Genomic DNA, 14,868 nt, shown 5'->3' with positions numbered 1-14,868 from the left:
AGACAAAGTCCCTCTTTAAATATTTTTAAGCAAGATTGGCAACACTTTACAATAAGCTTGTATTTGTTAACAGTAAATGCATTAACTGACATGAACTAACAAGGAGCAATAACGTTTTAATCCTTGTTAATGTTAATGCATTTATTCTTGTTAGTTTATAATGCTTTAAAAATATTGTTCATTATTAGTTAATGTTAGCTAATGCAATAACTAATTGTTAACAAGCACAACCTTATTGTAAAGTTATATAAATTTATTTAGCCTTATTTTCTCTTTAAACCAACATTATTTACAAATTTTATTTCATTTTTAGCATGTTCTAATTCTGTTGTAAGCTATACTAGTTTACTTGTACAAGTATATAAAAAGTTCACTTTTACTTAGTTTTGGCATAACTCATTGTGCCATATTAATTTTGAGCTAATTCTACACATTCTCAGACCAAGAAAAAGAAAAATGGAACAGGTAAAAGACTTTATTAAAAATGGTTGTACATTGACAGCTGTGCTGCTATTTGAACCAAAAGAGGACAGAACAAAGACAAAATTAACAAACAAGAAATTGAACAGAACAAAACAGTAACCAGAAACTTGAGTGATCATCTTCTTATGCAAGCTCCTCCTCTCCCTCTTCCTCAAACTCTCCCTCCTCTTCTGCAGTGGCATCTTGATACTGTTGGTACTCAGACACCAAATCATTCATGTTGCTTTCTGCTTCGGTGAACTCCATCTCATCCATTCCCTCTCCAGTGTACCAATGCAAGAACGCCTTGCGCCTGAACATAGCCGTAAACTGCTCGGAGATGCGCTTGAACAGCTCCTGAATGGCAGTGCTGTTGCCGATAAAAGTAGCGGCCATTTTAAGGCCACGAGGCGGAATGTCGCAAACGGCGGTCTTGACGTTATTAGGGATCCACTCCACGAAGTAGCTGCTGTTCTTGTTCTGGACATTCAGCATCTGCTCATCCACTTCTTTCATGGACATGCGGCCTCGGAAGACAGCAGCAACGGTGAGGTAGCGGCCGTGGCGGGGGTCACACGCAGCCATCATGTTCTTGGCATCAAACATCTGCTGGGTGAGCTCAGGCACCGTAAGGGCCCGGTATTGCTGACTCCCTCTGCTGGTGAGAGGGGCAAAGCCTGGCATGAAGAAATGCAGACGAGGGAATGGCACCATGTTGACGGCCAGTTTACGCAGATCGGCGTTAAGCTGACCAGGGAAGCGCAAACAGGTGGTGACCCCACTCATTGTGGCAGACACAAGGTGGTTAAGATCACCATAGGTGGGCGTAGTGAGTTTGAGGGTACGGAAGCAAATGTCATACAGGGCCTCGTTGTCGATGCAGTATGTTTCATCGGTGTTCTCCACAAGCTGGTGGACAGACAGTGTGGCATTGTAAGGCTCCACAACAGTGTCTGAGACTTTGGGTGAGGGCACCACACTAAAGGTGTTCATGATGCGGTCAGGGTACTCCTCACGGATTTTGCTTATGAGGAGGGTGCCCATGCCTGACCCAGTGCCGCCGCCAAGGGAGTGGGTGAGCTGGAAACCCTGCAGGCAGTCACAGCTTTCTGCCTCTTTGCGGACCACATCCAGAACTGAGTCCACAAGCTCAGCTCCTTCCGTGTAATGACCCTTGGCCCAGTTATTTCCAGCACCACTCTGACCTACAAAGCAATAGAGGCAGATTAGGGAATTCTTTTTCATATTAATTTAAATGATTCAAACGAAAACATCCAATGTAAAGATAGACCTACCAAAGACAAAGTTGTCAGGCCTGAACACCTGCCCAAACGGTCCCGATCTCACCGAATCCATGGTTCCAGGCTCCAGGTCGACAAGAACGGCACGGGGAACATACTTTCCTCCTATGACAGCACAGAACACGTTGTTTTTCCCACTTTTATTACTCTTTTGTATTATAAGAGTATAAGCTATATTCAAATTTACCAGTTGCCTCATTGTAGTACACATTAATCCGCTCCAACTGCAGATCACTGTCACCGTGATAAGTTCCCGTAGGATCAATTCCGTGCTCATCACTAATCACCTCCCAAAACTGAATGCAAAGAAAAATCCGCGTCAAGATAATATAGAAACGGCATGTTTACAGTTAAAATGTTTCTACCCAACTGACGTGTAAAGAAAAGCACTGAATATTGAATTTAATCGCTATATATTTATGTTTAGGATCTAATTCGCATTGTATATACAAATAGCACTCTTGAAACATAACTATCCGCGTTTATGTAAAGGAATGTCCCTCACTTTCATTCACTGTTTAACTTAACGTTACGTGACTGAACCAAAACTCTTGCAACTCACCTTGGCACCGATTTGGTTTCCACACTGACCAGCCTGCAGGTGAACAATTTCCCTCATGGTGAACGGTTAACAAAAAAATAGGACAACTCGAAAACAAAATCCGTTCCAGTTGCAGCTATTCTGCCACACACCAACTAAACTTTGAGAAACTGACAGAACGGTTTTCAGTTTTAAATAACGCCAACTATCGTACGCAAACACGAGTGGTTGACGGAGACGTCAGTCACGCTCTGTGCGCTTTCATTGGTTGAGAGAAATGCGTTCTCATGACGTTACTTGTTTTGATTGGGTTACAGATGTTGTAAGCGGTTACCAGTAGTTACAAAACTGCGGGAGATGCCATAAACCGTTTTGTATTGGTAACCAGAGACGCATACAAACCAGCTTTTATCACTGAATAAACCTAATTCTCCACCGAGAATCGTGTTGCCAAGCACCACTAAGCTGTACACGGCATGTTTAGACTTGTTTAATGAATGGTACAGGTACATTACATTGGATTTAAGGTCAATCGTGCAACTTCTTGACCAGAATTATTATTATAAATATTTTCTAATTTGACTCTAAATGAATCTTAATTGGCCTAAATATGAACTTTGAATGAAGAGTTTGGTTCCAAAATGAGATAACTCCGTTTTCAATTTTTAAAAAAAAATCCTGTTTTTTTATTGTGCATTCCAATTAATATCAATCAAATGCAGTTGGTTTGTTTTGTTTACAGCCATAATAACTAAAAAATACAGCTAACTAACACAATAAAAAAACATGATAACATAATAAAAAACACTGTGAAAAAATGTTAAAACGGAGTTATCTCATTTTGGAACCAAACTCTTCAAACATTTACTTTTAGGTTCAAACTTTTTTTATGGTCAAAAGACATGTAAATAAAAGAGTGTGCTTAAAATCTCATCTGTTTATTCACTATATGTTGTTTTTATTCTGTGACAACAATGGTGTACAAAAACTGTATTAGGGTTGTTGGCAAAGAATATTTGGAAATGTATATTTTCACTTAAGCAAAAGACATAAATGTTGTGATTGAATAAGCAATAAAAATATATTAAAATAAATATATTACAAATATATTTTGTGCTTGTGTCTCATCACAAGTGGGATGCAAAGGATTTGTAAATTATTTATCACAGGTGTCATCAATACTATGGGAGATTCGGTTCATGCATGCGATGAAGAACAGACGTAGGCTGAGCTGAGCCAAATGAAATGGGAGTATATACTTTAGGCATGAATGTAATGTTTATGATCAGGTTTGCTCAAAGACATTTTCAGACCAATTTCAGCTATAACAAAACCATTAGAAAGTTTTTAGTGTTAAGCTTTCCCAGAATATATTTGCTTCAGTCTAGAGCAGGGCTTGTTTGATCCTGGCTTGGAGAATCAAAAGCTTCTTGACATCATCTTCTATACAGTTCAGAATTAACTATCTGTCTGACCTGTCTTTATAGTGTTAGACCAAAGGGTCCCATTTTGAGATGTAAAATGAAGGTAAAACTGACTGTACTTGTTATTGTTTTAGGGTGTGCTGACTGTGCAGCAGAACAGAGATACAGTATAGGGCACAAATGTTTGGCTAACTCAGGTTTTGAGAAAGTCTAAACTTGAGATGCTCTGAACAGGTATATGGGTAACTTTGTGTTTTGTGTGTAGATGAAAAAGGGGTGTAAGGCAAAACTACTCACTACATTATTGATAAACACTCAAAGTGTAACACTAACATGGTAACAGCTGCTTTGCACACACCACTTTTCAAATTGAACAAAAGATGCCTGGCAGAAACATTGAACAGCCAAAGTAGAACATCAGTATGCACATTTTCCCCTGAATATGAATATTTACAATTAAAAAATTAAACAATCAGAGTATCTGGACATCTTGTTTTTACTAAAGATTTGTGTCCTAAATTTAACCAATTTACCAATTTCATGGAAAAAGTAATATTGTTCAAGAATACAATTAATCTTTTATCCTTCATTAAAACACACCGAATCCACTTATGCACTGTATGATGACATAAGGGAGCACTAAAGCACCAACTACAATCATTTTCTTTTTGGTGTAACAGGCACCCAGGCTTACAGTTAATTTGGCTAGCCTTGTAGATAATGCCTGCTGCTGTTTTTACTTCCTATACTGTTGCTGGTGATTCCTATGAGGAAATGTAACACGGCAAGAAAAAACTCTGTTTTCAGTTGCTACAACAAAGAGCTCCATAGAAACAGCAGAAGGACTGCTATAGAAACTCTTCCCATACAAACCCTTAATATGAGCCTCAGAGTAACACAGAAAGATACAGAGTGTATATATACACAGACCTGGGAAACTCAAAACAAAAGCTTTTCTTTCTGTTAGAGTTTCCAAATAATACAGTATGTGTTTTGGTTATATAGCCTACAGAAAATAATGCTTTGATTTCTAGAGAGCTCGTTCAGTTTGTCCTGTTATTCACGACTTTTATGACACACCATGGAAAAATTACAGAGGGTATACGCCGTATACCCGTGCATACCCTGCACTACACAAGTGGGTATACGCAATGCCAACTGATAAAGAAGTGAGTATACGCCATATACCTGCTTATACTATACCCTCAACTACACCACTGCATTTAACCTCTCCAGGGCAATGACAGATGGGTAACATTTACTGTATGCGTGTGTGTGAAAGAGAGAAAAAAATATATTTTCAAAACCCATTTGACATTTTACTAGCATTTACTTTTTTATTTTAGACTATTTTTGAAGGTTGGATATAAGTTCTAGATGCAAGTTTCAGACAGAGGTATCATTATCAGTGAAGAATAAACACTGTACAGTACCATTGGTCTTTTCCTCACACAAAACTATCATTTGGCATAGAAGACCCTAAGAAGGTAGTCGTATGGACTATACCTTTATAATACTTGAATCCTTTAACGAACTTGACAGCAACTTGTCACTATGACGAGTCAAAACTCTGCAAAATTGTCTGCTTATTCTTCAGAAATATTTTCATGCAATCCAATTGGAAAAGATACAAGGGTGAAAAAAATTGATCTATTCTGATTTATTCCTTAAAAAGATGTAAAATGCTTCAACTTAGTTCAGCACATTACTTTCCAGCAGGTTTGACATTGTCCTGGAAGTAGCCGGGGTTGGTGATGTTGCCTGGAGGTTTGTAAAAGGCCACAGTGATGAACATACCCTTTCCATCTGATGCCAGACCAACCCCAACTTTCTCTGTAGACCTCCATATCATTTGGGTGAAGTTACCTTATGTAAACACACAAACATACCGTTTTAATAATTGCATTGATAATTTGTATAAATGCACACTTGACACATTTCACTAAGAATAATGAAAAAACATACATTGCATAAATATTTTGTGTTTTATATTTTTCAGCAATTTATATAAATAATACAAAATGAATAGCCTACCTGCTCCACTCTGAAAGCCAGGGTTGGCAAATTTGTATTTTGCCTTTTCTTTGTACCATGATTCGGCAGTCTCATTTCCTATCAAAAATAATAATGAGTCTACAAACTAACATTACAGTGTACTGCAGCCTCTTAAATGCATCTAGTTAAATGCCCTCATTGAAGGAATACAGTATACTGTACAAACAACCTGTTGGTGGCACCATGTTGGAGGTCCATTTGTATGACAAAGCTTCTCCGTGGCCTTTGCCGCTGTTTTTCAGGGTGTTTATGCTAACCAGATGTGCTGCCCAGTCCTGAGCCTCTTTAGAGAGGACCGGGCACAGTGAGAGAGGTTGTGACCCGTGTTGCTGTCTGTAATAGTTTTGAGCGTCGAGGAGGGACTGACGAAACTGTGACAAGTCCTGACCTACATCGCGGGAAGAGAAACAGACATTCATCCAAATAAATAATTTAGTAATCAGACTCCACTTTTAGTCATCTATTCAGGATGTACCCTGTGGCCCAGGATGCTGGGCTAGGCTCCAGCTCTCCCGTGACCTCACATAAGATAAGCAGGCTTGGATAAATCATGGATGGACTGCAGTCCACTTACCTTTTTTCCCACTGCTCTGTGGAGGTGGGAGGCTCTTATGTGCTGGTGATTCAGAAGTATGATATGCTGAAGGTAGCTGATTTGATCTGATGCTGAGAGCAGAAAGTGCTTGTCCAACTCTGTCAGCTAAACAACAAGAAAATATATTAAAACTGTCTGTGAAGATGAAACTGTATGATTTGCATATAGTTAGAGTCTACAGTGTTCCTGTGTTAGGAGCAAATGTCATGGGACATCAGCCACATGCATAAATGTAAATGTATTCATTTAATAATTTAATATTAGCTAATACTAGACTCACCAGATGAGCTGGATTTAAGGTCTACAGGGGAGCCTGCTGGTAGGACGTTTCTTTCAAAATAACCAGCATTGCTGATGTTTCCTGCTGGAAGGTACTGACCCACTACAAATATAGTGTTGCCATCAGTGGCCAATCCAACTCCCAACTCCTTCGTGTCCTTCCACACCACCTGTGTGAAGTGACCTGAAGAGACCACCAGAGGTCAGCGTTAGAACAGAACTAGAGAAAATCCTTTTCCGACAGTTTACTGGTGGATTTACCAGTTTTGGAGCTGAATCCAGGCCTGCTGAAGTTGTAGTCTTTAATTTCATTGTACCAGCTTTCCACTGCCTCACATCCTGTCACATGTAAAGAATAGAAAATTTCACATAAAAAATAACCTAAAAGGTACACATTCCAGTCCAGACCAGTGTTGGGGTAAGAAATAGTAATTAATTACTAGTTACTAATTACATATTCAATAGTGTAATTAGATTACTGTACAAATTACTCTCTCCAAAAAGTATTGAATTACTTATTACTAATTACTTTCTATGGCCTATCCTATATCAACCTTGATTAGTTAAGGATAGACATGAAACTGATCTTTTAATTCATTCAAATAAATAATATAAAACTACATAAAATAGTATTATTAACTGACCAAAGTATTACAAATGTGAGAATTATACATTAAAGCACGGATTTAAAGTTAGACTTTGAATTTTTGTGTCAGTTCCACTATTGCACACACATATATTACACAAAGTATTTAGTTGAATTACATCAGAAGTAACTGTAATTAAATTACAGAAAAAATAGAGTAATCCATTACTTTACTTGTAATTAAGTTACAGTAACTAATTACTGCGTAACTAGTTACACCCAACACTGGTCCAGACACTACATACTAACCTGTGAGTTTTTTGGTAGCTGAGCTCCATGCATAGTACACATTTTCTCCATGGTCCCCATTGCTGTGCATGAGAGTCCTGATTGACAGCAGATGCTCCGCCCATTTCTGCGAAGAGCTACACAGGTTTCCGTTTATGGTGAGGGGTGGTGCTCCGTGTTTTTTGCGGTATGTGTTGTGGGTCTGTTGGAACTCAATTTCAAAGCTTCTGTCTGGTTCAGACGAACACAAAGAGTTATTTGATGTGCAGAAAGACAAAGAAATCCCATGTTGAATGGGATGTTGAAAGAACATATTAAGAATGATAACTTTATTTATATTATCAGTTGTATGCCTTCAAATGTATTGTGGAAGATATGCTTCAGGGATTGGACTGACATATTTTATCTGCAGTAAGGGTATGAAGATAAATAAGCGGAAAGGGGACTTTAAACTACAATTAATGAATATCTGATGTGTACTTTTTGCATTAAAGAGAAGAAAAATATTATGAATCCTGAAAGTGGACTTCAAATATGTTTAATTAGTAATACATTATATTTTTATAATAAATCGTTGCTTGTTGTATTCCTCAATTGTAATTCGCTCAAGAAAAAAGCGTCTGCTAAAGAAATAAATGTAAATAGTATTTTGAGTTCTTACCCGCACAACCGCTACCAACATGAGGCTCTGCTTTGCCCCCTGGTGGTGATGTTGCAGTACTGCGAGGATGTGATGGTGTTCTGTCTGAATGCATGTTCGATGCACCATATGTTTGTCCCACTTTGTTGCCTAAATGTTATGTCAGATATTTCAAATGTATTTACTATATAGTAATGATTACCAACACTTCCAGCTTTAAATAATCACTAGCACTTGAGTAAGTGTGCTTACCAGTACTAGTGGACTTAGAATCCAGAAGAGAGCCGGCTGGTAAAACATTCCTCTGAAAATAACCAGAATTGCTGATATTTCCTGCAGGAAGGTACTGACCCACTACAAAGGTTGTGTTTCCATCAGTGGCCAGGCCAACCCCCAGCTCCTTTGTGTCCTTCCACACCACCTGGGTAAAGTGACCTGGGGGAAACCATCAGAGGATTGGTCAAAGTGTTGTATCAAAATTTACCCACAAAAAAAGCGTTTACCTGTGGATTTACCTGTTTGTGAGCTGAACACTGGCCTGCTAAAATTGTAGTCTTTAATTTCTTTATACCAGCTTTCCACTGCTTCATGTCCTGAACAAAGCAGAGACTGTTTCATACTGTATGCTAAAGCAGGGGAATGATTCAGACTGTACATCATTTTTAAGTTTTTTTTAAGAAAGTCCAAATAATCGAAATATTTGGTGCTAGTGTATAGTGAAGTTATTTCTAAAACAGTAACCATGACTTGACTGACACTGAACACTTTTATTTGCCTCATACGCTTATGAACATTTTGGATTCGACTTTTTAAAATGATTTTTGGAAGCAACTGACCTGTGAGCTTTGTGTTCGCTGAACTCCAAGCATAATACAGATTTTCCCCATAGTCCTTGGTGCTATGCTTGAGTGTCCTGATTGACAGCAGGTGCTCCGCCCATGCCTGGGCGGAACGACACAGGTTTCTGTTTACGGTGAGGGGCGGGGCGCCATGCTGCTTGCGGTATGAATTATGAGTATGCAGGAATTCAGTCTCAAAGCTGCTACCTGGTTGATAAGAGCACATAGGTAATGGTGTTCTGAAATGTTTCAATTTCAAGTTCATTTTAATTGCTTCCACTCTTTAGAAATGTTGAGAAAGGAACAGCTTTTTTAGAAAGGTAGTCCTTGTCTTCAATTGGTTGCAAATGTATTATATTCGACCTCTCTCTTTGATGTTTTCACTGGGTAGATTACAGTGAAATTAGTTATGGATTCATTTTATTCAATGCCCCAGTAAAATAAGACAGGCCTTTAAATTAAAAAGATGTTTCAGTGGAGTCAAAATGTATATATTTTTTACTTTTTTAGAATGAATTTGTGATTAAAGAAAGTATCTAAACTCACCCGCCATCCATATAACTATGTGCGAGACTACAAGACAAAAAGATAAACATGACATTTAGCTGAACCTGTTGGATCACAATGATAATTTTCAAAGAGATAAGAGTTCTAACAGAGATGATGACCACTCCCATTGCTCCTATGAAAGAGATATTTTTACAAACTTCATGACATTTATTGTAGATGTTAGCACTGGATGTTTTATTCATGTAGATGTTATATTCAAATGTAAAAATGTAAATGAGATAGACATTATTTAATGATGAAATGTTATAAAAAAACATCTTTTTTAACAGAATCATGTATCACCAGAACAGAATGTAACCGTTGCTATGCAAGACATTTGAGATAAATTATGTTTCATTTCTGTTTTTAGGTTTGTGTCCATGCGTGTGCTTGTGTATGTGTGACAGGAAACAAAAAGCAAAGCTGCCACACTTGACATGTGACACAGTGACATTAAACTGTACTGAGAACAGAAGTCGGAGACAGTTAAAGAATTCAAATCAGGAGAGTTACACTTCCCCCATATTGTTTTCTGCATATTTTAATTCGCAAATAGTCCAACAAAACACATCCACCCACAATTGACAACATTCTTACAGAAATTGTTGACATTTGTCTGTCTCATTACTGTAGTTAAGCGTAATTTGTGCTTGAATGAAGTTGTTAAAACTGTTGCGACATATAGAATTGTTGTCAAACATATCACAATAGAAGAATCTATTACAAGAATCTGCCTCCAAATGTTCTTTACAATTCAAATGATGCATATTTTGTAACGCCAAATTATTCCTCTGTTGTGCCTAAAGTATCAGACAATACGCTTATTAGTGCAAGCAGCCGCGTGAATTAATGACACAACTGGTGTTTTATTTATAGCTATTTGCAAATGCATTAGACACAAGAGGCAATGTTGTTTTACTGCAGCGTGCAAACACATGCATACATGGTTACAATATTTCTGTCCACATACCTGTCTAGAAGTCTTAACAAGAAAGGAATGTCTTCTTTAAATGCTATTTCCTCTTTCTCTGTCTTGCTGACTGACTTGCTGACTTGAAATGTACGTGCTATATATCTGCCAAAAGCTATACGCCCTCAAGACCAGGAAAGAGATGGCTGATGAAACCACACACACACTATCACACACTGGTTTGTTTCACTATATTAGTGAGGCAAGACTTTCAGGTTAATGATAATCCTTTAAACCTAAACCTCGAACAAACCTGTTCACATTATTAGATGTCCTGTAAAGAAAAACATGATTTGGCCTTATTAGTAGTGGGAACTATAGCTTAAATGTCCTCACAAGTTGGTTTATGACTGTTTCACTATATTTCTGAGGACTATAAAAATGGCCTAAATGATCTAAAGCCTATGTAACAAAGTGATTAAAATGCTATGAAATACAGGTAGACAATGTTCTGACTCAATCTGATCAAAATATATTTGATCAATTCATGTTTCCTCTTCTCTCTGTGTCAATGTTCTTGCCAAACTCTATTGCGCTAACACTTCCTGTCTGTGTGGTTGATACAGATAATTTTCTTAGTTTTTACTCACCGACGTCAAACACACCACAATATCAATTTCAAGGTTTCAGAAAGGTCACACAAACATTTGAACACACAAAAATACATAACGCCTTGTGGCTTGTACAAATGATAAAAATTGAAAGGAAATAATATAATATGCTTGAAAAAAAATAGAAAGGAAAGCATTATCAAGCAGTGGGTGTAATGTCCAGGTTCATTTCTTCAACTTTGCTACAAAATGATGTTTTATAAACAAAGTTTGGGAGGAACACGTCAGATAATCAGCCTAATTACATGGGAGGAGCACAACATTTAATTCAAGAGAATTAATATACAGCCCTTACCTCTGTTCCTTGACAGCTTTCTAGCATCCCTCCTCCACCCCTTCTCCAAACTTCTATCAATTTCTATCCGGGGGGGGGGGTTCTCTGGGTTCAGGCAAAATCCTGTCCCTCGGACAGCATGGCAAATACGTATAACCTTTCTCTATCCATTATATGTATGTGTGAACTTGTGAATAAAAGTCAAACAGCCTAAAACCAGCTAAGAAAATCTCTCAGATGTTTGATAGACCTAAAACATGTTTTAACATGCATAATATGCTTTTAAACACACATCACTGCTTGTTTACATAGAAGTAAAAATTTGAGACGGAATTTCAACTCAACTCACTTTTATTGTCACATCACCACGTGTGGTGAGTGAAAGTCTTGGGTGCGTACTCCATACAAAGTAGAATGCAGTTGGACAGACAACTGTATGACAAACAACCGTATGACTTTACAAATTTAAGTGACAGTATGTAGTGCAGACGAACAGTGCAAAGTATAAATAGACAGACTGTACAAAAAAGACAATATACATTACACGACACAAGATATACACAAGATATACACATTAGACGTTGAATGGATCAACCATATAGTGCACACAGATATAGGTATGTACAGTAAATTTGGTAATAGATGGTTATTGCATTAGGTGCAATGCATGATTCCGTTATAGTCCATTAAACTGTAGTGCATGGTAAAAATAATATAATATACTGTATATATAAACTTTATTTTATATAGCACCTTTAAAAGCAGCATCTCAAAGCGCTTTACATACATATACAAATATGGAGTAAAAAGATACACACAAAAGTACAAGCAATAAAAACAAATCAAACAAAACAAAGGTCAAAATGATAAAACACACAAAGTTTTAAGGGACGATTTAAAAACACTAAGGGATTCAGCATTTCTAATCTTAGAAGGTAGGGAATTCCACAATTTAGGAGCCAGTGAAGAGAAAGCCCGATCGCCCATAGTTTTAAGCCGAGTTGTTCGAACAGACAAAAGACCAGCTTCAGAGGAGCGTAGAACATGGTGTGTAGGGGGTTAAAAGCTCTGACAAATATTGAGGAGCCAAATTATTCAAGGCCTTATAAGTAAGCATGCAAATTTTAAAATCAATACGAAACTAACAGGAAGCCAGTGCAATTTTTCCAAGACAGGTGTGATGTGCTCCCTTGCGCTGGTCCTTAGTCAGTATTCTGGCAGCTGAATTTTGTACCAACTGTAATTTACTTAGGGTAGTTTTTGAAACTCCAGCCAGCAATGCATTACAGTAATCAATACGCGAAAACACAAAAGTGTTGATTAACTTTTCAGCCACTGAAAAAGTCAACATGGGATGTAATTTGGCAATGTTTCTGAGGTGAAAAAAAAAACGATTCTTTGACTGTATTAGGAACATGCGGATCAAATGTTAAGTTGACATCAAATATCACCCCCAGATATCAGAAGTGTGAGCTTGTGGAGTGTATCAGTTTTTGCTGTTGAGCAGTCTAGTAGCCTGAGGAAAAAAGCTGTCCTTCAGCCGGTTTGTGCGGGACCGGATGCTCCGGTATCTTCTGCCCGAAGGCATCAAGGAGAGCAGCCTGTGATTCGGGTGGCTGGATTCACTGATGACTTCAAAAATAACTGTTTACAACACAAATGTTAAATATGTAATTGAATTAGTAATGGTCGTAAATTCCCAGCAAAAAAGTCTGACATTTACAATACAAACAGGGATCACTTAAAAGAATGAAAGATGCATGTTAATAATTATTATTAATGATTATTAATGATTAAAGGGGTCATATGACACGGCTAAAACTAATATTATCATTATCATTAATATTATCATGCAATGTGTATACACGATTTAGGGTTAACAAATGCTGTATTTTCCACATACCATGCATGGTTGTATCTCCTTTTTGCCCCACCTCTCTGAAACGCGCAGATTTTTTACAAAGCTCATCGCTCTGAAAAGTGAGGTGTGCTATGATTGACCAGTTAACCAGTGTGTAGTGATTGGTCGAATACTGCAAGCGTGTGTAGGAAATGTGACGCCTCTTACCATATTTGGAACATCAGGTTCCAAAGCAATTGTACTGACAGGTACGCTCACCTTACTTGCGCATACATTTGGGTGGTCTTAGTCAAATCATACCACGAACGGACGTAGATTTGTGGGGGTGTGGTTACACGAGGCGTTTCAGGCCAGTCTGGGTGAGCATTCGCTTGTAGATAGAATGCATCTTTTGTTTACGTGTCTAATACATGCATGGGCAACTTACAACACACCAAAGATACAGAAAAACACGTATTCATGCCATATGACCCCTTTAATATTACCATTAATTAGTAAAACCAATAGTGGGCAGCACAGATCCAGATATAACTACACCAATGAGTGTGAATAACAATGAGACTAATAAGACTAAAAGACTGAAATAATTCTCTATAAATGTAAATCTTTTGGACAAGGATAACTCTCATCCAGCCAGATTCATTTTCCTCCGAGGTGTGCATTTCCTTCAAGTGCATCCGAGGTCAGGTTAACAATGTGGCCCAAAGGATGGAGAAGAGGTTTCTGGGAAAACACACTTGTGTGGACAGCACACACTTCATGAATATTTTAACATAGATTGAGAAAATAACAATTGGGTTGCATAAGGGTTAGTCTGCTTCTGCATTAGATTTGTTTTAATATAGCCGGTAGGATAACTGTTTGCCAAATAGGCAGCAGGTTATTGTTGTTAATATTAAGGATGTTGTTGTCAAACAGAAGTTGATGTGATATACAAAGGCTAAATCTTTATCTGACAGTGTTAAATGTTTTAAATAGTGCTCTAATAAATTGTATGTCTATTTTTAACCAGTGTATTCTTGTACCGTCATTATGTTCTCTTCTATATTTGCGATTCTCTCTCTCTCACACAGACACACACGCTTTAATGAATGCTGAATGTCACTGATTTCACTTTAGGGGGTTATCCACAAAGTGCTGATGAGAGAAAAACTTTCAAATGATCTCATCTTGTGTCATGGTAATTTGATGTGAGGCAATAGAAAAGTCACAAATGACAAGGGTCCTGACAGGTCACGTCATTTAAATGAGCCCAATTATCGTTAAATGTTGACAAACTGAATTAGGTCGGTGTCTGGGCCCCATATAATTGTGGATATTTTATAATAACTGATATTAGAGATTTTTGGGGTGTCTATGAGGTCTATAATACAGTATACTGTATGTTTGCTTCCAATCGGTTTTTAATTTGCTAGCAGAACAACTGTGTAATTGGGTGGCTTGGAAATTAATTAGGTTTTAGTCTTGTTAATTTAATTTGTGACTGACAGACTGAATCGTTGTTAGAAGAGGATATATGGAAGCAGTTTTGGCTTTTATCCTTCCTTTTCGAGAGAATATAACTGTACAGTACAGTGTTCTGTCTAGCAATGC

The 14,868-nt window shown here is 37.7% G+C and overlaps 2 protein-coding genes across 4 annotated transcripts; both read right to left on the bottom strand.

Annotated features, from left to right (window-relative positions):
- Nucleotides 1-467: 467 nt before the first annotated feature.
- zgc:55461 (beta-tubulin family protein) lies at nt 468-2,742 on the bottom strand. Its single transcript, XM_057324380.1, has 4 exons — nt 2,326-2,742; nt 1,951-2,059; nt 1,758-1,868; nt 468-1,667 (listed from the first exon to the last, which is right to left on the bottom strand). The coding sequence occupies exons 1-4, from the start codon at nt 2,380-2,382 to the stop codon at nt 607-609; spliced, it is 1,338 nt and encodes a 445-aa protein (XP_057180363.1). The 5' UTR covers nt 2,383-2,742; the 3' UTR covers nt 468-606.
- A 492-nt stretch (nt 2,743-3,234) lies between these two features.
- On the bottom strand, nt 3,235-10,630 carry glipr2 (GLI pathogenesis-related 2). Of its 3 annotated transcripts, XM_057328929.1 has the most exons (13): nt 10,530-10,630; nt 9,557-9,583; nt 9,008-9,217; nt 8,687-8,764; nt 8,424-8,606; nt 8,193-8,321; nt 7,553-7,762; nt 6,919-6,996; nt 6,659-6,841; nt 6,358-6,483; nt 5,953-6,171; nt 5,763-5,840; nt 3,236-5,594 (listed from the first exon to the last, which is right to left on the bottom strand). In XM_057328929.1, exons 2-13 carry the CDS (start codon nt 9,561-9,563, stop codon nt 5,434-5,436), a joined length of 1,662 nt encoding a protein of 553 aa, XP_057184912.1. In that variant the 5' UTR covers nt 9,564-9,583; nt 10,530-10,630; the 3' UTR covers nt 3,236-5,433. The 3 variants fall into 3 exon arrangements, with proteins under 3 accessions (XP_057184904.1, XP_057184895.1, XP_057184912.1); XM_057328921.1 differs by lacking the exon at nt 10,530-10,630 and having other exon boundaries at nt 3,235-5,594; nt 9,557-10,521; XM_057328912.1 differs by lacking the exons at nt 9,557-9,583; nt 10,530-10,630 and having other exon boundaries at nt 3,235-5,594; nt 9,008-9,550.
- Between the last annotated feature and the right edge of the window lie 4,238 nt (nt 10,631-14,868).

Source organism: Triplophysa rosa, linkage group LG2 (genome assembly GCF_024868665.1).
Source record: "Triplophysa rosa linkage group LG2, Trosa_1v2, whole genome shotgun sequence".
Taxonomy (NCBI): domain Eukaryota; kingdom Metazoa; phylum Chordata; class Actinopteri; order Cypriniformes; family Nemacheilidae; genus Triplophysa; species Triplophysa rosa.
The sequence above is the reverse complement of the archived record's forward strand: the minus strand, read 5'-3'. Positions and strand labels throughout refer to the sequence as shown.